Raw genomic sequence first — 27,030 nt, forward strand, 5'->3', positions numbered from 1 at the left:
GTTTAAACAGGCTACTTGTCTCCCCAAGTAAAGTACTGTGACAGAAGTTCTTGCTAATAATTTATTTAGTTTGTATTTATTACTGTAGATCTTAAAAACTTTATTCTTTTCTTTCAGGGAAACAACGGTGATCCACTAGCTATCAGTTATGAACTCCAAGGAGTTACTCACCAACTGAAACCTCCAAAACAAAAGAGGAGTAAAACACCAAGCATAGACAGAAGACAAACCACAGAAGAGCTGGATGGTTTAACTACAGATAATTCAGTAGGTAGGGCATCCTTGATAGAATGGTCTAAATTTGAGGAAGAAGCAGCACAGATAAAACTTACAGAAAGTGACATAGAGGACAGTGAGACAAGTGTAGAAATACCCTCTAAAAGGACAAAATGTGAAAGAAATGTAGTCAATGAATCCGGTGAACATGTTATAAATGAAGCTTCAAAGTCATTTGGTAAGTCCGGTATAGTTGACATTCTACAGAAAAAGCTGATGAGCTTAGAACCAACATGTGATATACCAGAACCAGAAGTGGAAAGACCAGTTACAGAAACTCAAAATATTTCTGACAACAGTAGTTCTCTGCTTCGAGACTGTTTGCAACCACAAAATTTGGTAAAGTCTGATGGAGACAGCTGCTCAAAGGTGGTGCCAAATGGAACCTCTGACAGCCAATTGAAAATTAGTGGAAGAGTTTGTGAAATATCAGATGTTAATATTACTTCTGGTGCAGATGATACTGCATTCAATAATGAACAAATAACAGATTTTCTCTCCTCAGTAGATTCACCGAACAAAGGTAAAGATTTGAAGGAACTGTTACCAAAAGAATTAAAAATTGGAACCAAAGGTGAAAGCAGCCAACCTGATGAGAATGGACCACTGCAGAAGGAAACAACGAAAAATGAAAACTCTCCTGTTCTTGACAAACCCGAATCAAATACTGACAGTGAGTTGCTGGATAAGGAATACTCTGGTGCAGTACAAGAACGTGTATTGTGTTCTGTGCCAGCTCATTCAGAGCTGAAGGTGCCTGAAAATGAATCAGTTACTTCAAACTCTTTGGACAGTGGAGAGTTAGGTTTGACCACTGAAAGGCAGTCATGTAATAGTGAAATACCAAATGACTCAAGTGTAATAGCGAATATTCCAAAGAGTGTTATTGTGTCAGTTTCATCTGTTAATATAAATGATGAAATGAAAACATCTTCTGAAATATCTCTGGAAAATAAGCATGTGCTACTGGAACAGAATGTAAAAACAGAACTGCTAGAAAATTCAGATGCATGCACAGAAAACAGCTCAAATGTAATTTCCCTTGCCCCACTAGTAAAGCAGTTGGACAGCATCACTGAACTAAAAACTACCACTAACGAACTATCTGCAGAACTGAGTGTGGAAGAGTCATCCCATCCAGATGTTGTTATAGTGGATCCAGCAAAGAAACGGACATTAGAAAAACATAAGGATGCTGATGAAGAAGGCTCGCTGAAAGAGGAGAATTTCAATCAACAGTCCCCATATTGCAGCAATGCTGATATAGTAGATTTTACACCCAGAAATGATGCAGTTGATGGTCTGAATGACATATACAGTAAAGAAAGTGAGTATTCAGATGAAAAATTAATTTTGCTGTCAGACAAAGATTCCATAAAAGTTTCCAGTAGTAAAGAACCAGCAAAAGATGGATCTGTACTTTGCATTACTGTAACTGCCTCAGATGCAGTTCCTGAACATGGTTACAGTAGGCGCACCACAGAGGAAGTAACAATCACAGCAGACAAATTGGGCACTGAAAAATTTCAGCACAATAAGAATGTGGAATCTGACACCTTGATTATAGAAAAGTGTGAAGAAGAGGAAAAGGAAGAGGAAGAGAAGTGTGAAGAAGAAGAAGAAGAAGAAGAAGAAAAGAAGGAAGAAGAGAAATGTGAAGAAGACAAAAAGGAGCAGAAAGAGGAAAAGGAGGAGGAAGAGGAAGAGGGACAAGAAGAAGGCCGAAAAGGAAAAAATGAACCAACAATTCCAAGTGCTAAATTTTTTGTTTTCTCATCTGAAGATGTGAACAGAGTTGGGGGAAAAGAAAGAGAGAACATTAGTGAAAATGGTCAACTATCTTTATGTAACAATTCAGATTCTGGAGTTGACAAAGGCACAACTATTTTAGAGAGTAGTGCTTTGCCAGAAATATCAGTAGTGAAATCAGTTCCTGAGCAACAGTGGGAAAATTTGACAGACTATGAAGCAGATGACAGCCCAGACACCTCTGATGAACATATTGTGGTAAAAATGTCTGCAAATGTGAGACATTCCCCTGAATCTAAGAAAGAGACCTCAAAACTATTCTTTGACAATGCTGATGAAAATAAAATTCCAGATGTTTCCGTTAGACCTTCAGGAATTCGTATCCGTGATGTGAGTGTTATGTGTGTGAAGAGGAAAGCAACAGAAGCGGCCATGACCACTAAATTCAAGGAAGAAAATAAGTCTGACATTGAACCTGCTTCCGATGTAAAGATCTCGGATGAGACACACACATCTGGTGACGAAAACCCTCGTGAAACAGAAGCCTTAAACCAGCCTGAGATTCAGAATACATGTGTTACTGTTAATAAAAACACAAATATACTTTCAGTGTCACAGTTATCCAGAAGTTTAGTATGTGAAGAACAAAAAGAAGTAAATATTACTGCTACAGACAAGTACCGAGCTTCTGAGAATGTAGGAAATATTGAACCAGATGAAAGTAACACAAGTACAATAAATACAAACAAAACCAGTGCTAAAAGTGTAGAACTAGTCAAAGCCACTGACGATATTCTCTTACCTTTTGAAATGGTGTGTGAACATGAAAGTGATGAGGATATACAAAGTGAAAACGAGGCGGCAGAAGAAAGTGTAACTAAACAGGCAAAACAGCCATTGCAAATGGTGGAATCAAGTAATGCTCCAGATGAGCAACTGGAACAATGTACACAAGATGCGTCCCCAAAGTCTGTCTCGAATAGGTCTACATCAGATGTTAGTGAGCAACTGGAACAGTGTATGCAAGATACATCCCAAAAGTCTCTCTCTAATAGGTCTCCATCAGATATTAGTTCTGATGCAACAACTAAAAATCTTAATACATGCAAAACTGTGTTGGTAGGAATAAAGTACAGTAAACAAGCATCAGCTCTTGACATACCAGGACGTGCAACTCCTGAGAGTGTAATTCTGCTTCCTAATAGCAGAGCAGAGCATGGACAGAACAATAATGTAGTTGAAAATAGCATGGATGACTCCTTAGATGCCCGATATAGAAGTTCACCTGTATTGGGCAACAATCAATCCTATCTTCCGTGTGCCACTTCTGATGCAGGTCCCAATACTGCGGAATTTCACAAGCATGCTGAAAAGGTGAGATGACAGTACCTCATGGTAATACTTATTGGCATATTTTCTCCACATAAATGTGTCTAAATATTAACACCCTCTGCCTAACAATTTGCCCTTCCTCTGTCCTGTCATGTCATCCCAATCCACACCTGCATATGATCTTCATCATGTGTTTACCTCGCTGGCTTGGTACCTGTGTGCTGCGTGCCTAGCTCCTGTGCACCTGCCACCACCCCTCCTGTACAACTAGCCTGCACACATGCTGCCTCCCTCAGAGCCACTAGCTACCTCCAACTGCTTGTCATCCCATACAACATTACACCTATTCCAGTCCATCTACCAAACTGCAATTCTAGCTCTGTGTGTCCATCTGGCACAATGTAGGTGCACAGGTGTGTGTGTGTGTGTGTGTGTGTGTGTGTGTGTGTGTGTGTGTGTGTCCTTTACTACTATACAGAGTGATTCAAAAATAACTGTACACGCTTAATGCGTGTGGGTCAAATAAAAGTCAAATGTTAAATGAAGTTTTGTCTGAAACTGCTGTATTTCCGACGTATGATGCATAATGTCATTTGTGGTAGGCATCATATAATGCGCCAGTACAGACTGTCGGTGCATCGTGTTCACGTGCGTATCAACTGTTGTTGCTTTGTCAAAGGTGCCATTGCACATTTCATTTGGGAGGTAAGAGAATATCTCAAAGCTGCTTAGCCTGATAAGTGCACAGGTCATGCAGCACCAGATGCTTGGCTTACCAACTCTCCAGATATTAAGGTGTGTGTGTGTGTGTGTGTGTGTGTGTGTGTGTGTGTGTGTGTGTGTGTGTCCTTTACTACTATACAGAGTGATTCAAAAATAACTGTACATGCTTCATGCGTGTGGGTCAAATAAAAGTCAAATGTTAAATGAAGTTTTGTCTGAAACTGCTGTATTTCCGACGTATGGTGCATAATGTCATTTGTGGTAGGCATCATATAATGCGCCAGTACAGACTGTCGGTGCATCGTGTTCACGTGCGTATCAACTGTTGTTGCTTTGTCAAAGGTGCCATTGCACATTTCATTTGGGAGGTAAGAGAATATCTCAAAGCTGCTTAGCCTGATAAGTGCACAGGTCATGCAGCAACAGATGCTTGGCTTACCAGCTCTCCAGATATTAACCCCTGGACTTCTATCTTTGGGTCTGTCTCAAGGAGCTGGTGTATGGTGTTGCAATTGGGAATGTAGCACAACTACAGCAGTGAACTGAAAATAGCTGTGCAGAATGAGATGAACATAGCCTCCATATTCCAGGAGAAGTAGGAAGTCAACCATGTTACAGTCTTCATCTACATGGACATCGTTTTTAAATTTTTCCAAGGTAAACATACAGTATGTGTGGTTGAGTTGAATTTTGGGTTCCTTCATGTTGTTGCTTTCTGAGAAGAATTAATTTTGTGTTGTACTTGTGATCCCTACTCTATTGCATAACTCTGAAATAAAGCAATTTCAGACCATACGTTATTTAAAGTTTTATTCTTATTTTGATGCTTACATTACACCCATGAAGCGTATACAAATACTTTTGAATCATGCTGTATATTAACTTAAGTTTATTTATCATCCTTGAACTATGTCCCTGCCTCGCCAGTTATTATGTGGGCTTGTGGTGCAGATAAAAGCTGGAAAGTCATGTAGTTTGTCATTCATGTCATACATTAAACTTCAGTTTGGATGGGAGTTTTAAGTTTGCCATAATTCTAACATCAAACTTGTGTGAAGCCAATGTTAAGTTACTCTCCATAAAAATATCTTAATTGCCCGAGTCAACCATCCATTTATTTATAAATTAAACATAAGAAAATGACACATTGAGTTGCGGACAGGCACAATGAAAAGACTGCTACACATTAAGCTTTCGGCCTAAGCAGTCATCACAAAAGAAAACAAAACACACGCATTCACTCAATGAAGCATACCTCACACACTTATGACCACTATCTCTGGCTGCTCAGGCCAGACTGAAACCGAAATGCGTCAAACGGGAGCAATAATCTGTAATGGAGGAGGGCTTGGGGATGGATATCAGTGTACTAATAGGGGAAGGGGAAATGATACTGCCTGGCAGAGTGTGCGGGACTAGAAGTGGCAGACAAGGCTGTCTGGTGCAGCATTGGGAGGTGTGGGGGAGGGAGGGAGGTAAAAAGAGAGGAAGTGGAAAGGAGAGGAGCAGAGGGTGCATTGGCAGAGAGCAGTGCACAATGAGGGTGAGGGGACATGTGTTGGGAGGTGATAGGACAGAGGGGGCAGAAACTGTTGAGTGGAGCATGTGGGGATAGTAGGTTACTGTGCATTGAGGCTTGGATGAATTCGGGAGCTGAGAATGTGTTGTAAGAATAACTCCCATCTGCGGAAAAGCTGATAGTGGAGTGGAGGTTCCAGAGGGCATGGGTTGTGTTGTGTAGCAGCCATTGAAATCAAGCATGTTATGTTCAGCTGCATGTTGTGCAACAGGGTGGTCAACTTGACCCTGGCCATTCATCTTGGTGGATAGCTGGTTGGTTGTTATACCACATAAAAAGCTGAGCAATGATTGCAGCATGGCTAGTACACAACATGGATGCTTTCACAGATGGCCCGGCCTCTGAATGCTTAGGATAAGCCTGTGACAGGACGGAATAGGAAATGCTGGTTGGGTGGATTGGTCAGGTCTTGCACTTGGGTCTTCCATAAGGATATGATTACTGTGGCAAGGGTGTGAGATTGGGAGTGGCAAATTGTTGATATTCTAATTTGAACTTTCCATTGTTCAAACAAAATAAGAGTAATTTTCCAATAGTTCTTTGATACCTAAAAAAGAAAGCATAGGAGGATAGTAACGAAGATATATCTCATTTCAGAGCATGGTAAGAGGTAGCTGTTCCATTTCTGGCTGGTACTGAGTAAGGCTGTGTGCTCCTAATGGCTGCTCTACAGACCTGTGATGAATATTGCATATATTTGAAGAGAAGACATTGAAGAATTGTTTCTAGATGGGGTGGGATAGATAGAGTCAAACTGTAAAGGCTACTGAAACATTTTTGCATTGCATGAGACTGCTTGCCACGTCAGATGTGACAGTCGTGTATGGCTACATTGACTGAGAGAGACTTTTGGTGTGGACTGGGTAACAACTGTCAGAAAGAAGGCATTTTTGTTGATAAGTAGGTTTAATATATACACATCTTCTTATGGAGTCATCATTGAGGTTAGATCCAGGAGGGTCATGGGGAAATGAATGGGTCAGGGAGTCGAGGCTCTTAAGGTAATAAAGATAAGGTAGTGTACCCTGGATCCATATAAATAGGGTATCATCAATCAGTCTGACTGTGGTGATGGTTTACTAGCAGGCTTCTTACTAAGTACCCATGAACAGGACAGTAAGTAATGATACCGTGCCCATACCTTTACTAATTTAAATTTGTAATTCAGTTATATCTTTAAAGGAAAAGTAGTTATGAATAAGAAAATAATTAGTTGTAGTCACCAGGAAGGAGGTAATTTGGTTTGTTGTCACCCAGACATTGGAAGTGGTGCTGTTTGATGACAGCAAAACTGTGGGCATTCCTGATGTTGGTGTAGGTGGAGGTGAGATTGACAGTGACAAGCACAGTGCTCTGTGGCAAAAGGGAAGGGCAGATTTAAACTGGGTACTGAACCAGACCTCAATCTTTGCCTTTCATAATGCTCTTATTGACTGAACATGCAGGCACATCTAATGGAGTGTTTCAAAGTTTTGATTCAAAAATGCACACTTCACTGCAGAGTGAAAGATTCATTCTGGATACAAATCCTAAGCTGTCCAGTGATACTCTTTCTTTGAGAAAATTTGACTACATACTGGTCCTTTACATAATAAGACTTCTCAAATCTTCATCTACAACAAAATTTGATAAGTGTAACACAAATTTTAAATATTATTGGTTCATCTATGGCGTAGAAGTTGTCGTCAAGTAGAAATGATTTCTTTTTGTTTTTAAAACTTTCATTACTTGTCAGAACTGTTAGTTTGAAAGGGAAGTGGTCAAATATGTTTATGGCTTTATACTTCATTACTTTCTGTACTAGTATAGGGTTACGTTGTGGACGGTGGAGGTTATTTTTGTTCTTGCTGTTATATTTACGAATACTACTATTATTTTCAAGTAATGCATAATTCTTCACAGCATACTTCATAAGAGAGAGTAAAGGTATTGTGAGGTTGTTATAAGTATTTATATTTTTCAAACAGCTGCCTGCATGAAGTTTGAGAATGGACACCAGGTATTATCCTTACAGCAGGCTTCTGTTCAATGAATACTTTTGTGTGTCTGTGGAATTGCCCCAAAGAATGGAAATACGTAAAGTAAGCTGATTTTCTGATGCTTTCATCACCAATTATATGTGGAGCATTTGTTGCTGAGCTAAATAGCTTTATTTTTCTAGTAACTGAACATCTGCCATATACTATAAATTCGTTACTGAAATAGTAGCTTTATGCCTCAAATTATGGTCCAATAGTTTAGTGTCACCCCCATAAAAAATTACTATTTTGTATGCATTTAATACACACAAACTCCTTCCATCTCAAGAGGATTTCAGTTTGAACATATTGAAATATTCTAATTCAACAAATCATTTTAAACCATTCAGATGAAATTAGCATTTGTACTCTACTACCTCAAGAATGTAGCTGCCATAAAGATGACATTTTGTTTGGCATGTTGCCATTTATAAAATAATCTCATCCTAATGATAAATAAATTATTGTACCATGACACTAGGACTTTCAACTACAAGTACTCATACTGACTATGTGCAAAATGCAGAAAGCATCAAGAAAATCAGTGAGATGTATTTGACATAACTGAACAATGCAGGAAGGGATTTTATATTTTTCATAGCTGCTATTTTTGCAGCAACTGTAGTGTATATTTTCAAAATAAGATTCAGTTGTCAGTTGCACAGATATATTTGTTTTGCTTTACCAATTTCAACAAATAAATTGATCTTCAGAAGTTTTGTATTGTTTTAGCACATTCAATGTCTTCTAGGCAGAACATAATGTCATAACATGTCCAAAAATGTACGTATTGTATGTGATTATTGTAAACACAGATTGCACGCGCTTGCCCTCTAGTACAGTAACATAATTGAATGGTTTGTGCATTGTTTCAACAAATAGATATCTAGCTAGTCGAAATTTACATCAGAAAATGTTATATTCAACTGAAGACAAATATGGGGTGCATGATTTTCTAATGAAATTATATTAATCCTTACAGTCTGGGGGAAAAAAAAAAAAAATTGGAAATTTTTTGAATTAGAGTGTATATTTGTAAGTTAACAGTTTAGGATACTTTGTTGATCATTTCTTCAAAAACTGAAATTTTGAAGTTTAAGTACTTCAAGCAGTTTAGTGATGTCACCCCATTCATGTTGAAAAATAACACACAAAATATATGCACTCACTGATATTCATGTATTGTCTCTCACTTTGTTTCTTGTATCAATTACACAATCAAGCACCTAACAGCAAGCAATGTTCAACAAAGGTAGATCAAATTTCATTATGGAGCAGAAGTTTGTGATCAACTATCTCGTTTCCTAAAAAATGGATTTTTTAGTATCAATCTTCTCTACTGGTAATGTTATGAATCATATAGGTGACTTAAATGATTACAAAAATATTATAAGAACTGCCCTAAATTTTCTTACTCATTTTTGGAGCCATGCGAGTAGTGTTTGGATAATATCGTAACTAGTGATGAGACAAGGGCCTCACAGAAAGCTAATACTGGTCTATCGAATATTAATTCCAAACTCTCTTATATAACAACAACAACATCAATAATAATAATAATAATAATAATAATAATAAAACCAATTAACAGCCCATGGAAAGTATTTTGGGATTGAATGCTACATGTCCCAAGAACTGAAATCAGAAACTTACTGTTCCACTTTCCAGTAGGATAATTGTTCTCATCCATCACAATCCTCGGTTGGAAAAATTCAACTTTTGCTTTGTATTTGGGCCACTAAGTGTTTGAGCATGCACAATGCAGTCTTGACCTTGCTTTCCTCACCTATAAAAACTGTTAGAGATGAAAAGTGAAGAAAAGCTGTCACTGACTTCCTCAACAAATTGGAACAGTTGACTCCTGTGGAGTGTATAAAATTCTTTCAGCATTACAGTAAACGTTTGAATTTGTCAGCTATACTGGAAAGCCATATTGTACTCATTATGCAATGTCTCTAAGCAATAGTGAAATGTAACATATTTTTGTATCTTCCTATACATGTTTTGTGTTGTATTTCATTCTCTTTGAAAAAGGTGAAATGTCAAAACACATAAGTTGATTTTGGGAATAATAATAATAAAAAAAAATGTGGTCAAGACATCATAAAAGTTAATAAAGTGCATCCAGATGGCTGCTTCATCTCATACCCCTTTCATGCAAATTGCAGCTAAATTGTTTCAATTGTCACATAGATCACTGTCAGTTGTTGCTGACTTCCCACTAATTTTTAATCCTTTGTAGCAAAACATTCTTTCAGTGAAGAGTGAACTTTGTTATATTCAGAGTTTTGCTTGTTCTTAGTAAATATGGTACATTTCTTATGAAATATTATCATTTCACACCAGTATCAGTGATGTCAGAAATTTGTAATATATTAAAAATGTTTTTGAATTTGCATTGGTTTCTAGCAGTTATCATTTTTACTGTTTTAGATAGCGAACTTCTGCTGTAATACACTTCAAGAGATATTGCGTGAATTTAGCAATGCAGGAGATGAAAAGGCAACCATAAAAGCACTGCAATTGGAAATAGAAAAAATAAATTGGCAGCACAAACAAGAAATTGCAGAACTTCGGCATAATGCAGGTAACAAACTGTATTGTAATCATACTATTGTTGTGAAATTCGTTGGTCTATGGCTGCATCCTTACTCTGCATACTGCCTGTGAAGGGCATGGCAGTAAATTCTGCTTCAGGAATGACTTGAAGTTTTAAATAATTTCTTTTCACAGGGAGGCCTACAGTATGGTGCAATTTCAAAACTGTTTGTTGTTTTTACTTTAATGATTTTGTGAGAGAAGCTGCAGTTGCATGGTAATAAGTGTGATTATTGTTAGATTTGTTGTTGTTGGTGCTTTTGTTGTTGGAGACACTGTCAGGATATGACAACTTTCACCTCCATTCACCATTTGATGTAGGTGCTTCTACATTATAAAAACAGATCTTATTCAGAATAAATTTGCATAATCTTACAATCAGAAACACAAAATCAACTAGATTTGCTAATACTCAAAATTATTAATTCTTTGCTAAAAACATAATTAGTTCATTCTTATGGAATTTTACTGCTGATATGCACGCCTGGAGAGTACTTAAAAAAGGGTGCAGATTCTTTGAATGTGTTCTGTCAATCATATGTTCATAATTACCTTTACCTTTAAATCTTTTCTTTCTGCACTTGACACTCCTTGAAGTTATGATCCTGCTACGTAGTGCCACTCATAGCTAAATCGAACTTCTTCACTGTCTGAAGGAAGGCGCTGTGATAAAGGAAAATTACGTTTGCTACTCACTAGCTACGAAATCATGTAACATCATCTTGTTAAAATCCTTCTGTAGTTAACACTCCCCATAACACTTCCACTGCATCAATTATAGATTCACATTTAAGCTCTTAATAACCAAACTTATCACCAGACGGATCATTTGTATCACAAAATCAAAAAGTAAGTAAGTACTTAACGAATTAATTCCACACAGTATTCTAATCCCCCCCCCCCCCCCCCCCCCCGCCCCCTCTCTCCAGCCACAGCCCTTGTCATCATGACTACTTCATCTTTGAGGCCCATGGCACCTCCAAGTCACAATGTCAAAGTGTAAATGGCTCCTTCTCACCAGCAGAACACTTACCCTCTGTCGCGCCTTATAGCTGTTTTGTGCTTATATTTGCATTTTGTATCTGTGCATAAATCAGATTGCATGCACAGTATGCGAACTTTTCTCTATAACTATTACCACAAATCAAGGTTTCTACACAACCATCTTTCATTGGCATAGTAGAAATGAAGCGGGGCAGGTTGCTACCTGGAATAGTAACATATACCACCACACTTGCTAGACAGAGAATATCACATCAGACTTGAGTTCCCTTTTATGTTGTTGGTTGTTGTTGTGGTAGTGGTAGTGGTGTTTGATTTGAAGAATGATTTGATGCAGCTCTCCATCCTAGTCTATCCTGTGAAAGCCTCTACATCTCTGCATATCTACTACAATGTACATCCCATTTGATTCTGTTTACTGTATTCAAGCATTGGTTTCCCTTTACAATTTTTATCCCCCCACACACTTCCCTTCATTACCAAATAGATGATTCCATGATTATTCAGTATGTGTCCTGTCAACTGTTACCTTTTTTCAGTCGAGTTGTGCCACAAAGCTCATCATTCTTCAGTTTGATTCAGTACCGCCTCTTTAGTTATTTGTTATGCCCATCTAATTTTTGACATTCTTCTCTTCTTGTCTAAATTGCTTACATACAAAACCTCACACTTCTGGTATACAATATATTAACACAAACTCTCCAGGAGATACAGTCTTAAAATAGCATTGTCCTTGTGGACAGAGAGATTTGCATGTTCATATAACACTAATGGCTATGCCAGCAGTAGCATAGCTACTGGCAGTGCTCCCAAGTCAGACTGGTCTTAATCAGTGAACCAGATGGAGTGTGTCTCACAACACCCTGTCTTCCCACTTCCTGTTCTTGACCCCTTTTAAGAAAAGGGGAAATGAACCTTGACAGCTGTAGAGAAAGCAATTCATCTTGGGGACGTTTATCCCAAAATCGAGAACTGTAGTTCTCCAGGTTGGTGGTTGGCAATGGGTTACTGCCTTGTAACAAATGACTTGTTAACAGTAAACAGACTACAAAATAGATGAAAAATGTAAGAACAAGGTACACGATTTGGAACATGGAATATTTGGTGTTTGTATAAACAGGTGCCTGAGTCAGTCTAGTCAAGGGTATGGTAAGATATAAGATAGATTTAGTTGCTATACAGAAGTTCATTCGGAGGATATTGGTATCCGCCATCTGGTCTTTAACGGAAGAAGTGAGATTGGACACTAGTTGGGCATTCGATTTTGTGCAAGTAAGGCTCTAGCTGCTGATGTATCTGGATTTTCATCAGTGAACAAAGACATAAAAATATGCAAAAATGTCATTTGTGAACTGCCATGCACCCACAGAAGAAAGCACATTCCAAGTGTTAGATGAATTCTGTGTGAAACTGGATGTAGTCACAGACACCTTCAGCAGTAGCAGTTGTAAAGTCCTACTGAGTGATATAAACGCTGAAGTGTAAAGAGATGACTTATTCCATTTAACAAATGGGAGACACAGTTTATGTGAACTCTGCAACAACAATGGCATTAGGCTCATAACTTTTGCAATGCTGTAGGGAATGTTCATCAACAGCACAAATTTCCTACAGATGAGTATGCATAAAAGAACTTCAGTGTCACCAGATGGGAAAACAGTTAATCAGACAGATGACATTGCAACTGACATCAAAGCAAAGAACTGGGTGATGGATGTAAAGACTGCACAGAGTGCAGAGACTGGGAGGAACCTCTTCCTAGTAAGAAGTTGGCTACAAGTACAGCCCACAACCAGAGTTAGTAACATTCTTAAGAAAGCAATCGGCCACCATGTCAATGCACTCAAAGATACTACAAAGAAACATGTATTTCAGCTCCAGCTCAGCAGGTGCTTTGAAATTGTGTAGAAAGAGGATTTACAAAAGAACCCAGAAGAAGTGTGGAAAGAAATCAAGGATGGAGTAAAAGAGGTTGCAGATGTGGTCATCAAGAAGAGGATCAGGGGCAAGAATATTTGATTTGGGGACAAGTGCGTTAAGGCATTAGCCAAGAGAAGAGAAGCTACAAGGTGCAGATTTTGCACAAGGGAAAGGACATTTTAAAGAGGTATGGAGAACTACCCAAGCAACCTTGAGGAGAACAAAGAGAATGTATATCAAAGGAATGATAGAGGATGTTCAACAAGTTTTCTTGGGGAAAGTGTTGCAAAAGATGTACCATAAAGTTATCTCCCTTAGTAAGGGATACCAGAGCTGTCAAAAGGACAATAATGGGACCATATTTGACTCCAACATTGGTGAGAGATGGAAACAATGCTTCAGGGATTCCTAAGCTGTGATGAACCTAAAGATCTGTTGAATTTCAACCTCGTGACATTGTATATTTAGAGTATCCAGTACCTACACTGAAGGATGTAAGAAATCATACAGTCAAGCTGAAGAACAACAAATGTGCAGGAGAATATAGATTCCAGGCAGAGAGGAGAGGAGAGACTTTTCAGTAGAAAAATCACCATCTAGTCGAGAGGATCTGGATTTTGTAGGAGATTCCAGAGGACAGAAATATAGCAGTAATCAGCTGTATATACAAGAAAGGTGACAAAATGGACTACACCAACTACAGAGGACATGCCCTCCTGAATGTGTCCAACTGCTGCATTCTGGATAAAATCCAGCCATTTGCAGAAGTAGTTATCAGTGAATATCGGGTTGGGGGGGGGGGGGGGGGCGGCGTTCACCTGTCTACAGCTTCTGTGTGCAGTGACAGCTCACTGAGAAGAAGTGAGATTATGGCAAAGATCTGCAAAGATTTTAAAGATTTTAAGAAGTCTTATGAGTGCATCCACTGGGAGATCCTGATGAATTGCCTTACCAAGTTTGGAATATCCAAGAAACTCATCATCCTTAGATAACTGTTCATCTGACTGATTCCAAAGGCAAAGTGAAGCTCTGGAATCAAGTCGCGGAGAGCTCATACACAAACACAGGGTTGAGACAAGGAGATGGATGTGTCACCAATATTGTTCATCTTGGCACTTGAAAAGATAATGAGGAAAGCTTTCCATAAGAATGTCAAGGGGATCAAGGTAGAGGATGAGAAAATCACACAGTTCGCATTTGCCGATGATGTGGTCTTGTTGTCCAGATCTAAGGAAGAACTGATGCAGATGAGTGGCAGGTGGAGATGGCAGCGAGCAGAATCGGTATCCTTGTGAATGAATCAAAGACTGGGTATTTGATAATGAACAGGACACATGCCTGTTCAAGAGACCCATTTCGGCCTCTGGTAGTGGGAATGTGATCATGCGGAAGGGTTCACAATTTTAAATATCTGGGGGTAATCCGTTCAGAGAACACATCTTGTGAGGCAGAAATCAAAGCAAGGATCCAAGCCACAAACCAATCACACTTCAGCCTGAGTCAGCTTTTTAAATTGTGAAGTCTCTCAAGGAATTTCAAACTGCAGCTGTACAAAACACTGATCCAAACAGGAGGGCTATACGGTTGTGAAACTTAAGAGTGTACGGAAGAAAGACTTAAATAATCTTATCATTTTTGAGTGATGAGTCTTAAGGAAGATCTATAGTCCAATACAAGATGAGATCACTGGAGAATGGAGGATCTGGCATAATTGTGAGCTGGATGAAATGCACTATAGATCTAACATTGTAGGCAGGCAGCTTGTATGGTTGGGATATGTTGCTCAGATGGATAAATGCCGATGGCATTTAAAATCCACAGATTTTGCTCCCTGATAAGGGAGACCACTAAGAAGACCAAAGAAAAGGTGGAGAGGCAGAATCCATGAGGGCCTGCTGCAGATTGGCATAAAGGTTGATTGGCGGCAGAAAGAAGGCACAAAACAGAATCCAGTGGAAGAAGAGCCTTGTAGGTGCTCACAGTCTTCTGTGCCTAATTATGTAAAGTAAAAGTAAAATATAGTAACACAGTAATAAGATTTAGTGATCAAGGCTTGTGATCATGTATTGCAAATGTTTCTAAGGTTGAACACATCTCCATTTTAAAGAGTATGATCTCAGAAATCTACATCCACTATGGTGCTTGCATGACCTGTAATTTCACTAGCCAGAATACCTTTATCATTGTCAATGGATTGAGTACGACCAAGATTTAAAAATGTCAGAATTATTATTCCAATTCTTCTAGGCATCTACTATTTCTCTCTAATTAATGGTATGTATCCTACTGAGTGGAAACAAAGTTTAATAGTACCTGCACCCAAGAATTATTAACGTTCATGATTAGCTGTCGATTTACCTTAATGCTAATAACATGTATGACAAATATGTATTAGGCTTGCTACGATGTCATAATACAACTATTACATTCATAAAAGTGACCTAGCTCATAAAATCCATGAACAGATGATAAATGTCTGTTTTAACATTACTTCAGTCCTGAAAGGTGTATGATATCATTATTTCAGTACCTTACTTCTGGGAAAAAAATAATTGAATAGCAAATCTGTTGTTCCCAGTCTTGGTAGCCACTCTGAAATGCTTTAACTGGTAGAGCCTTTAACATGTTGGTCACATTCTTTTGAATGTTCTACAGAGTCCCAAAATGATTTCCTTTTAAGACATTTTTTATTTTGGGAAAAGAAAAGAGTTACAAGACTCGGAGCAGGTGAATAGGGGGGCTGTGGAACAACAGGAATGTCTTGTGAGATAAAAAAAATTACATGATGGAATTAACCATTTGACATGTGGTATTGCCATGATGCAGCATCCACTTGTCTGCAGTGACTGGTCTCACTCCGTTCACCCTTTCCGTAAGACTTTCAAAGACACCTTTGTGAAACACGTGGTTGGCAGTTTGTCCTGGAGGAAAAAATTCTTTATGCACAATACCCTTACTGTCAAAAAAGCAAATCAGCCTCGTTTTGGACTTTGATTTGCTCATTCAAGCTTTTTTCAGCTGAGATGATGTCTCATTTTGCTACCCCTCACTTTGCTGCTTTGTCTCAGGTTAGTGCTCAAAAACCCAGGACACATGACCTGTGATCACATGACTAAACCATTCATAGTCATTGGCAGTCCCCTCAAGAAGATCAGTACACGTTTCTTCGATTGTCCTTCTGGTCAGTTGTGAGATTTTTCGGTGCCATTTCTGCACAAACCTTTGGCATGTGCAAATCTTCAGTCAAAATTTGATGTACAGTGAAAATGTTCAACAAGTCACCCGTCATCCTTCATGTTAAATGTCTGTCTGATCTTAAAAGAGCATGCACACATTCAACATTTTCATCAGTTTTTGAAGTTGAAGGTCTCCCTGAGTGAAGTTCATGTTCAACGTGTTCTCAGGCTTCCAAGAATGATTTGTGCCAGTGAAAAACTTGCACTTTTGATAAGGAATGTTCCCCATAGATCTGTTTCAACTTTTCAAAAGTCAAATTCGTGGATTCCTCAAGTATAACACAAAACTTGGTTGCACAATGTTGCTCTAAACTCGGCTGTTCCATTTTCGTAACACACAACAAAAGCACTTCATTCATGGCACTCTCAAAAATCACGTGATAGATGCACAGAGCTAAAACTCGGGCTGAATGTCTGTAAGAGATGATCACACTGGTCTAAGCAATAGAACAACATAGCATTGCCAGATTTCTCACAGTGTTGTCAGTCTATTACTTTTCTCACATACCTGTTATCCCTCTTTTCCCTCTGTGAGGAAAGAACTAATGGGTCTGAAAGCTAGAAGTGTAATATTCTCTCTTTTAAATGTGTCTCTCAGTGTTAATGGAATTTTGCCTTGTGAAGGCACAGTGCGTACAAAATAAATTGACCACAGCTGCTCAGATGGCACAGTAGGGCAGATGGCCTCCATGCAGTAGCAGAGCTGAAGCCTTCACACAAATGCATGTCTCACAGAACTTCCAAGCTACAGTTAGTGAGCCTGCAAATGATAATATTAAAAGGTTGTATTTGTATGATGAGTAATTTGCCAAATACAAAAGTTCAAAATCTGTACTATGTGACTAGAGCACTGAAAATAAGAAATCATCACATAAATGAAGATGAAAGGAATATATAAGTCCTAACACGCACAGTAAGAAGGAAATCTCGCCAAACAAATTTAGTGGGTAACATAGCATAGGTGATACCAACACTAAAATGAAGAAGGGACTGGTATCCAAGTAGTTTGATCCCTTTCCCCCCTTTTAAACCAACCAACACACAACCACAGAGACATCCAAATGCACTCTCCCATGATAGAAAAAAGCTAGTGCTCGAAACATAGGGTGTATGCTGTTATGTTTTACTGGGTCCATGCATAGATCTGCTATAGGTGATTGGTTGTCTTTCCCTTATTTAAACATATTAGACATTTTACTGGTATTTTTACACCCTTATCTGCCTTACCCAACATAAATTTTGTAATGTGGCACACAATCTTCCATGCCTGACAACAAAGCACTTTCTCTTCACCCATAGTTCATGGAGACTGCATGCGACGTTGAACAGAAGAGAGATGGCAAGGACACATGAAGTACAGTGGTCTGCATACGACACACAGTTGACAGCTGACTAGCAAACAAAAGTGCACACCTCAGCAGGCCACATGCAACTAAGGTGGCCAACCTTTAAGAACAAAGAAATGGACTTGAGCAAGCACTGTGATCAGAGATCACATTATATAGTTCAAGATCTAAGAGGTGGCTAGCCTTGCGTCTCCTTGTAATTTTATCACTTTCTCCAGTGAATTATTCTTTTGAGATCACTAACAGTTATTCCAAATTGTAGGGTCATTCATCCAGGAACTCAGGATTATAATCCTCACACCACTGACCCTGTAGTGGTGGGGTATCTTGTAAGCCTAGTCATGCAGATAGCCGTATTGTAGGTACAACATATCTGAAGTCTAGCCATGGAGGGGCCAGATGAACATATGATTCCTGAAGGTCAGCATCAACATTTTCAATAATTATTGGTGAAACAATGTAGATGAATAACTGATTTGGCCTTCTAACCTTAATGAACAATTCTTTGCTGTGCTTGATACCTAGTGGTGTGCACAGATGAAGGCAAGGGAAAACTCCAGCCATTATGTTTCTCGAAGGCATGCTGTTCAACTGTTTGGTTTAATGAGGATGTGACATCCCAGAGGGTAAAATATTCCAGAGGAAGAATATTCCTCCATTCATTTCTACAGGTGGGGACTACTCAAAATATGTTGTCAATCAGAAGAAACAAACTTTGGTTCTAGTGTGTAGCAATTGCACAAAGGTAGGAAAATAAGGAGATGGTATCTCGAGGTGGTTGACAGTATCAGAGGGAGCGTTAGGCAATGAATAGCTGGCTGAATTTGGTGTAAAGAGAAATACAGTAGAAGATATGTGGGTACCTTTGAGAGATGATATAGTGAAAACAGCACAGGAACCACAAGGCAAAAAGATGAAAATATAAAATGGAGGAAACACAGCGGTCAAAAGGAAATACAGATGTCTAGAAACTGAGGTTGAGATGAACTACAAAATGGCAAAGCATGAATGGCTAGTGGAGAAATACAAAACTGTTGAAGGTTGGTTGACGATGGAATATGTGTAGAGGCCACATATAGGAAAATTAAATAAATCTTGGGAGAAAAGAGAAGCAGCTATATTAATGTCAAAAGCTCTGAAGACAAGATAGTACTAAGCAAAGAATGGAAGGCTGAAAGGTTTAGAAAATATACACTGAAAAGCCAAAGAAACTAGTACACCTGCCTAATATCTTGTTGGGCCCACGCAAGCATGCAGAAGTGCTGCTAAACGACGTGGCATGGACTCAACCGTCTGAAGTAGTGCTGGAGGTAACTGACACCATGAATCCTGCAGGGCTGTCCATAAATCCGTAAGGGTACGAGGGGATGGAGATCTCTTGTGAACAGCATGTTGCAAGGCATCCCAGATACACTCAATAATGTTCGTGTCTGGGGAGTATAGCCAGCGGAAGTGTTTAAACTCAGAAGAGTGTTCCTGGAACTGCTCTTTAGCAATTCTGGACGTACGGAGTGTCGCAAGTCCTTGGTAATGCACAATGTACATAAATGGATGTAAGTGATCAGACAGGATGCTTACATATGTGTCACCTGTCAGAGTCGTATCTAGGTGTATCAGGGGTCTCATATCACTCCAACTGTTCATGCACCACACTATTACAGAGCCTCCACCATCTTGAACAGTTCCCTGTTGACATGCAGGTCCCATGGATTCATGAGGTTGTCTGCATACCCATACACGTCCATCTGCCCGACGCAATTTGAAACAGTAACTCATCCGACCAGGCAACGTGTTTCCAGTCATCAACTGTCCTATGTTGGTATTGATGGTCCCTGGCAAGGCATAAACCTTTGTGTCTTGCAGTTGTCAAGGGTACATGAGTGGGCCTTCAGCTCTGAGAACCCATATTGATGATGTTTCATTGAATGGTTCGCATGCCGCATTCTGACACTTGTTGATGGCCCAGCATTGAAGTCTGCAGCAGTTTGCGAAAGGGTTGCACTTCTGTCATGTTGAATGATTCTCTTCAGTCATCATTGGTCCTGTTCTTGCAGGATCTTTTTCCGGCCACAGCGATGTTGGAGATTTGATGTTTTACCGGATTCCTGATATTCATGGTATACTCGCTCATGCGCTGACAGTAACACCATGTTCAAACTCACTTAAATCATGATAACCTGCCATTGTAGCAGCATTAACCAATCTAACAATTGCAGAAGAGACTTGTTGTCTTATATAGACATTGCCGATCGCAGCAGCATATTGTGCCTGTTTACATATCTCCGTATTTGAATATGCATGCCTGTACCAGTTTCTTTGGCACTTCATTGTATAAAGGGCTGTAAAACAAAAGAAAGTTCAATATAGTATTATGGAAAGGGAAGGGAAAGTGAATGTAGCTGTCCCCGCCATCTCACTATTATGAGAAGGATTTGACAGAGCACTGAGAGACCTTATTTGAATCCAGTCACCTAGAATAGAAGACGATTACATCATTACAAAACTGTTGCAGAAGGTATGAAGTGTTTGAGACAAGCAAAGTTCGCAGACCTCAAGAAGCATGTAATAATTATACCACCAAATTGCACAGGTATCAACAAGTGTGAATATTATGAAACCATCAGTTTAACAAGTCATGGGTGCAAAACCTGATTATCTGCAGAAAAATGAATCTACTTATAAAAGCTGACCTGGGGAATTAATTTGGATTCTGGAGAAATATAGAAACACAGAAGGCAATACTGATCTTCTGACTTATAAGATAAACTGAAGAAAGATAAACCTACAGATATAGAATTTGCAGATTTAGAAAAAGCTGTCGGCAGTGTTGACTGAGACGTACCCTTTGAAATTTTGAATGTAGCACGGGCAAAATGCAGGGAGCAGAAGACTCCCTACAGCTTGTACAAAAACTATCTGCAGTTTTAAGAGTCTAAGGACATGAATATGAATAGGAGGTGGTAGCTGAGAAGGGCTCAAGTCGGAGTCTCTCATGTCATTCAGTCTGGTAAATGGAATAGACAGTAAAGGAAGCTAAAGTATCCTATTGTGGGATGGTACACATAGAAAGTAATAAGGTACCCAGTTAGCAACAAACAATAGAACTTTATTTCTATAAAGAAGCAAACAAGAACATGAACAACAAAAACAATTTCTCAGCAAAAGGAACATAAGGAAGAAGAAATGTCACATACACATTATAGTTCCATGAAGGTGCAAGAAAGAGCACTCAGACTATGACAATTGATGTCACTGCTGTAGGCAAGTTCAAAATCAGTTGCACTATCGTTCCTAGGGACATAATGCACTGTACTCGGAGACTCATCGAAGTAGAAACCAGATTTCCACTGGTCAAGAGTTGCAAGTGGTGGTACTATTAAGGCTGCCTAATATATGAATACCAGGAAGTTAGCCAGTGTCACGTGGTTTGTGAATGCAAGCTAGTGCCAGTGATGTCTGGTGATCGTGGCGCTCTTGTTATTGCAGTGGATGTCGCGGTGAACTGGAGCTGTATTGGCTGCAGGTGTCTGTCAGGGCGGCAGCTCACAGGACTACATTGTGTGGCATGTCGATGAAAGCAAAACCAGGGTAATGCAGTGTAGCCAAACTATATCAGGCAGAGGTGGGAGAATACAATTAGAAAAACAGGACACTGAGTACTAGTTGAGTTCTGTTATTTGGCAGCAAAATAACCAATGATGGCTCTACCAATCAGGATATAAAATGCGGACTTGCAAGTGTGATAAATGCTTTTGTACAAAAGTGAAATATGTTAATTATTGTTCGAAATGTGTGTGAAATCTTATGGGTCTTAACTGCTAAGGTCATCAGTCCCTAAGCTGACACACTACTTAACCTAGATTATCTTAAGGACAGACACACACACACACCCATGCCCGAGGGAGAATTCGAACCTCTGCCGGGATCAGCCGTGTTAATTATTAATATAAAGTTAACTCCAGGAAGTCTCTGCTGGATTTCAGCAGTGTAGCCTTATATTTAAAACTAGCTGCAGAACTCTGCGTTGCTCAGGTATTTATTTACAGCTGTGCCCGAGACTTCATATGTGTGGAGTTTATTTTTAACTTACAAAGCTTCTTGCTATACAGTGTATGAAGTAGTATGATTGAGGACATGAATCATAAGCTTGTTTGTTTCATTAACACAAGCGTAAGCCACATAGAGTTGGCCATGCTAAAAGTAACTGACACTAAGGCCCGTGCCTTCAGCATGCAGCGTCTGGCCTGTGAAGGGTTCTGAGTCGCGAGGTAATGCATGACACTCTTGATCAGTGTTACATAATATCTCACTTTTGCAAGAGTTCCCAAAGAGTGAGTTAAAGCCTGATGCTCTCCAGCCACATCAAGTCTCACCTCATGATCTTCATTGGATTCTTAACACCATGTAGCTCTCAGTCTTCTAACCATTCTCATGTATTCATAAAGACTTGACCGCTTCATAGGAAGTTTTATTCATAAATAAAACAAAATAAAAATTTAATGAGTAGGCTACTGAATCATACAGTAAACTTAATAATTTTGTTTCATAACAAGGAATATAAATAAAGCCTATCAAAAACAGCAAAGCAATGTTGTTAAGTTTTAATAAAAAAAGCAAAATCAGTAAACCTGGATATAGTGGCTAAGTAAATTCCATGTTAGTTTGTATTTGTAAAGATTAAAAATACTTCTGTCACTGAGATAAAAAAATTCCCTAGTAAGGAAGTCAAATATAAATAAAACCTATCAAAGGAAGCAAAGGAAGTCTCTGTAAGTCCGTCCTTATAAAAATGGTTGCGGGAACTCGGCAGTTCAATATAGACTGTCGAATCAAAAACCCCTTTCAGCTGTCTAAGTTTTGAATTGTTATTTTATTTGAGCACCGAAAGTGGTTGCTTAAATAAAATAACAATGGGAAATTTAGACGGCTGGTTTGACGCTTAAGGCAAAGCAATGTCGTTGAGTGTATAATACACAAAGTGAAATCAGTAAATCTGTGTATCCTAGCCAAGTAAATTCAGTATCAGTTTGTATTCATAAAGATAAGATTGTGGTGCTTAACTTTGCTACTGATACGTGCTTCCGAAAATATGTCTGTCACTGAGTTAAAAAAACTAACAGCGCCAGTCATTGGTTCTTTGGCGTGCTACACCGTGATGGTTAACCATCCGAACCACTAAGCTATGCAGACAATGTTGGATGAAACTTTAAATTACAATAAAATTTTTCCCATGTTCATATTTTGATGAAATAAAGCCTAAATGTTGCCCTACCCTTTGCTCAAGTCACATGTGAAAACTGCATGAAAATTTGAGTAGTCATTTTGGAGATTAGCATGTTTGAGCAAACATACGCAATAGTTAGCTTAAATAATGATTTTATTTTTATTTATTTATTTATTTTCTTTTTTTTGTGATCCAATTGTGAGGAAATAAAGCCTGTATGTTGCCCCCAAGCGACACTCAAGTTATCTGTAAAAACCCCATGAAAATTCATCGAGTAGTTTGGAGATTAATGTGTTCAAACAGATATGCCAGTTTTACAGTTTTACTATTAGTATAGATATGGGTGATAAGCAATACTGACAAAAGGAGTATACAAAATTTTGAAATATGGCATTATGGAAGAATGCAATTAGAAGGATGGATCGAATAACTAATGAAAAGGTTATGAATTGAAATGGTGGGGGGGTTGAGAACTCTGTGTTGATTAAAAGAAGGATCGATCAGTTTGACAGAACACTTCCAGAGGCATTTGAAGTAGTTAATTAGTGGAAAGAAGGGTGGGGGCAAAACCAATGTTTGATTACAATAAATGGGTTTGAGAAGATGTAGATTTTAGTTGTTATGTGAGGGTGAGGGGACTTGGATAGACTAACATGGGGATCTATATGTAACCAGCCTTTTGACTGGGTGCCAAAGAGTATTCCCTACTTTGCTGATTGAAAATTCAATGTAGGTAGCCCTGAGCCTCCTTTTGTAATGGTCTTTGTACATTTCCTTCACTGGAGAAAGAGGGAGACAGGTATGAGAAAATTAAGGAAAAGAGAAGTATTTATTAGCTCTGTTCACAACACCCACAAATAGATGTTCTCTCTCTCTCTCTCTCTCTCTCTCTCTCTTTCTCTCTTTCTCTTTCTCTTTCTCTCTCTGTCTCCTTTTTACAAAAGTTTCTCCTTCACTCTTTTTTTAAATGGAAAACAGAAGATTTTGACAGATAGAACGATGACCCGCTTATTATTAGCTGATCAACAGGGCATATTAGACACAAGACATAATTGCTTCCTCCATACATTTTCTATTTCAGTCACTTCTGTTGCTTTTATCAGTCATGTTATCTGTGTGCATATTCTAAAATTTGTTTCTTCACATTATTGGTTGCTTCAAAAATAGTGTTTTGTTTTACAATATAGTATACGGTGTTTGAATTAAAGTAAATTTTTACTTTGTAAAGACACATGCAGTGAGGATGATTTGCACAATGTACCTTAAGTTGATTTTGTTTTGATTTGTTAGTATCTATATTAGTGTCTATATTTTTGTTTCTGAAGATCTGATTGCATCGGAGCTTCGGGCAAATCTGCTAACAGAGCATCGGCGCCTAATGAATGAAGCCAAGCATCGATGGGAAATGGAGAAAAAGAGGGCAGTTGAAGAAACAAAAAAGAAGCAGTGGTGCTCTTATTGTGGCAAGGAGGCAATCTTTTACTGCTGCTGGAATACTTCTTATTGTGACACTAATTGTCAGGTAAGCTTATTTTTTCAGTAAACATTTTTAAGATCTTTCAACTGAATGGACCATAACAGTAGTATTCTCATACTAATGTAATAGTTTATATATGTAAAAACAAAGATGATGTGACTTACCAAATGAAAGCGCTGGCAGGTCGATAGACACACAAACATACACACAAAATTCTAGCTTTCGCAACCAACGGTTGCCTCGTCAGGAAAGAGGGAAGGAGAGGGAAAGACGAAAGGATGTGGGTTTTAAGGGAGAGGGTAAGGAGTCATTCCAATCCCGGGAGCGGAGAGACTTACCTTAGGGGGAAAAAAGGACGGGTATACACTCGCGCGCGCGCACACACACACACACACACACACACACACACACACATATCCATCCACACATATACAGACATATTCCAAATAGTTTAAAATATATATTTTGCTATAAATATGACACTTAATGAAATAATGACATAAAAAAAATGATAAAATTTCCAAGATGGAGTTAGAAATAGAAGTGCTGCTTTGTTATTGTTTTATTTGCTTGTCATCTGTGCTGCTTTGTTATTGTTTTATTTGCTTGTCATCTGGAGAAAGAATGTCATTGTAGTTTGTTCATTTATCAGCTTCTTACCTCACCTAGAAGGAAATGCATCATCGGAGGACAGTAGAATTCCCACATTAAAATATTTGTTGGTACATAACAGATTTTTCTTTTTTCTACTTAAGAATTTTAAGGAAGATTTGCAGCATAAATATGTCAGTAGTAGTGTGCGTAATATGTAAGGGCAAATATTCTCTATTATAGAACACTGAGAATGTTGTTGCAATAGTTTAGACACTGGACTTCCATTCAGGAGAAGTGAGGTTCAAACTCCCATCTGTCCCTCAGGTATAAATTTTGTCAAATTATGACACTTTCCAAGTGTTGCTGTTGAGCTGTTATAATTTTCATAGTTTACTTATGTCTATGCATTTTCTATGTAATATTACATTATATTGTTCTTACATCTAGGTGGAATGACATCCATAGTGCATTGTGGAGCGAGTTTTCTGTGTAGTAATATGTCATTACTATGAATTATGCACTTTATTTTGTATGTGACTTTTAGTGATTATAGATAGCACTTTTTTACAGTTATTTGACAGTTTTCACTCCAGCGATGCCGTATGTCTACAGAGTAAGTCGCTTTTTGGAAGTTCAGGGATGGTATTTGAGTTTCAGAAATTGTAAATTTGTAGTAATACAAAGCTTAAGGTTACCTGTTGTTTTTTAATACGTCATGTCTTTTTTTATCTATGTTCTTTTTCTGTTACAGAAAAGTTTTCTAAGATCTGAAACTTAGTTAAGGAAAAGTTTATTGAAATAATAGAAAAACAAAACAGGAAAAAATGACATGACACACAAAAAACATTAGATTAGATTTGTCTTGCACCTGTTCTGATATCCCGAGCAGCTTCATACTTTCTTCTTCATGTGGGTGCTTCTCTTGCCTTTTCTTTCATATAAGTTGTTTTCCATTCCCATGACAGTATCTTACATGACTCTTTTCCTCCCTAATGAAATCTATTTGGGTTATAGTTCCATTGCCGCAAAAACTAACGTTACCAGTCGAGAAGTCTGCTTTTAAGTCCTTCTTTCTTATACTTAGTCCGATGATACAGTCCTCAATTAATTTATGAACTACAAGGAGCACATTTACCAAAGCTGCATTTCCTATTTTAACCTTCAGCATGGTCTTTATCCAGACGTTTTGCGACCTGGTACTGATGTTAGAAGCTCTGCCTTGTGGGATAATTTCTTAAACAAATTGTTTGATGTCACATTCATGGACACTACAGTATCAGGTACTACTTTACAGGGACATCTAATATTTTGACGCTTGTAGCTGAAATTTGTGCTGTTGGATATACTTGGGCACGTGGATTTATATCTCCTGTTATTTCTTCAACTATACGCATTCTATCTTTGTGCCTAAAGCAGTGAACTATGCCCTGTTGAATTATTGGTCTCTTCTACCTCTGAGATTATTGGCACTTGTTTTCTCCATCCTTGATTATCTGTAAGTCTTGTTTATGGTAAATTCTGGTTCAAGCATTTCTGATTATTATTGTGGTGTAGACTGGATTGTATCTTCTACCATATCTTCATTGTTTATTCCTGTTTTGTCTAAAATTGTTATTCTCATTCTACAGTCTTTGTCCTGTGTGCTGTATGTTATTATTGCTTGGGACACCAACATTACTTATCTCCTTTCTGTTGTTTCTATTCTGATTGTCATTGTAACTTGATTGCCTATTATCAGGTAGCTTGGCCTTCAGTATTCTTAAAATACCCTTATGTTCGACTGTTTAGTCACAATAATGTGCTTTATTCAAATATTTCTCAAGGTATCTTCTTAAGTTTCCATTCCTATATGAAAATGGTTTGGGATTATTGACCTTCTTTGTAAGTCTTTCTTGTGTACCTCTTGACCAATAGTAGTTTTACAGTGTATCTTCAAATTTCTTGTGTGTTTTGTAG

At 38.4% G+C, this 27,030-nt stretch overlaps 1 protein-coding gene across 5 annotated transcripts in view; it reads left to right on the forward strand.

The window, feature by feature from the left end:
* LOC126458140 (microtubule-associated protein futsch) overlaps positions 1-27,030 on the forward strand; it is a 272,339-nt gene that overhangs the window by 197,767 nt on the left and 47,542 nt on the right. For all 5 annotated transcript variants that reach the window (XM_050094989.1, XM_050094992.1, XM_050094993.1 and 2 more), the window contains 3 exons: positions 118-3,399; positions 10,111-10,264; positions 24,329-24,525. In XM_050094989.1, the coding sequence (XP_049950946.1) occupies positions 118-3,399; positions 10,111-10,264; positions 24,329-24,525 (3,633 nt within the window). The remainder of the gene's footprint in view (positions 1-117; positions 3,400-10,110; positions 10,265-24,328; positions 24,526-27,030) is intronic.

Source organism: Schistocerca serialis, chromosome 2 (assembly GCF_023864345.2).
Source record: "Schistocerca serialis cubense isolate TAMUIC-IGC-003099 chromosome 2, iqSchSeri2.2, whole genome shotgun sequence".
Classification (NCBI taxonomy): domain Eukaryota; kingdom Metazoa; phylum Arthropoda; class Insecta; order Orthoptera; family Acrididae; genus Schistocerca; species Schistocerca serialis.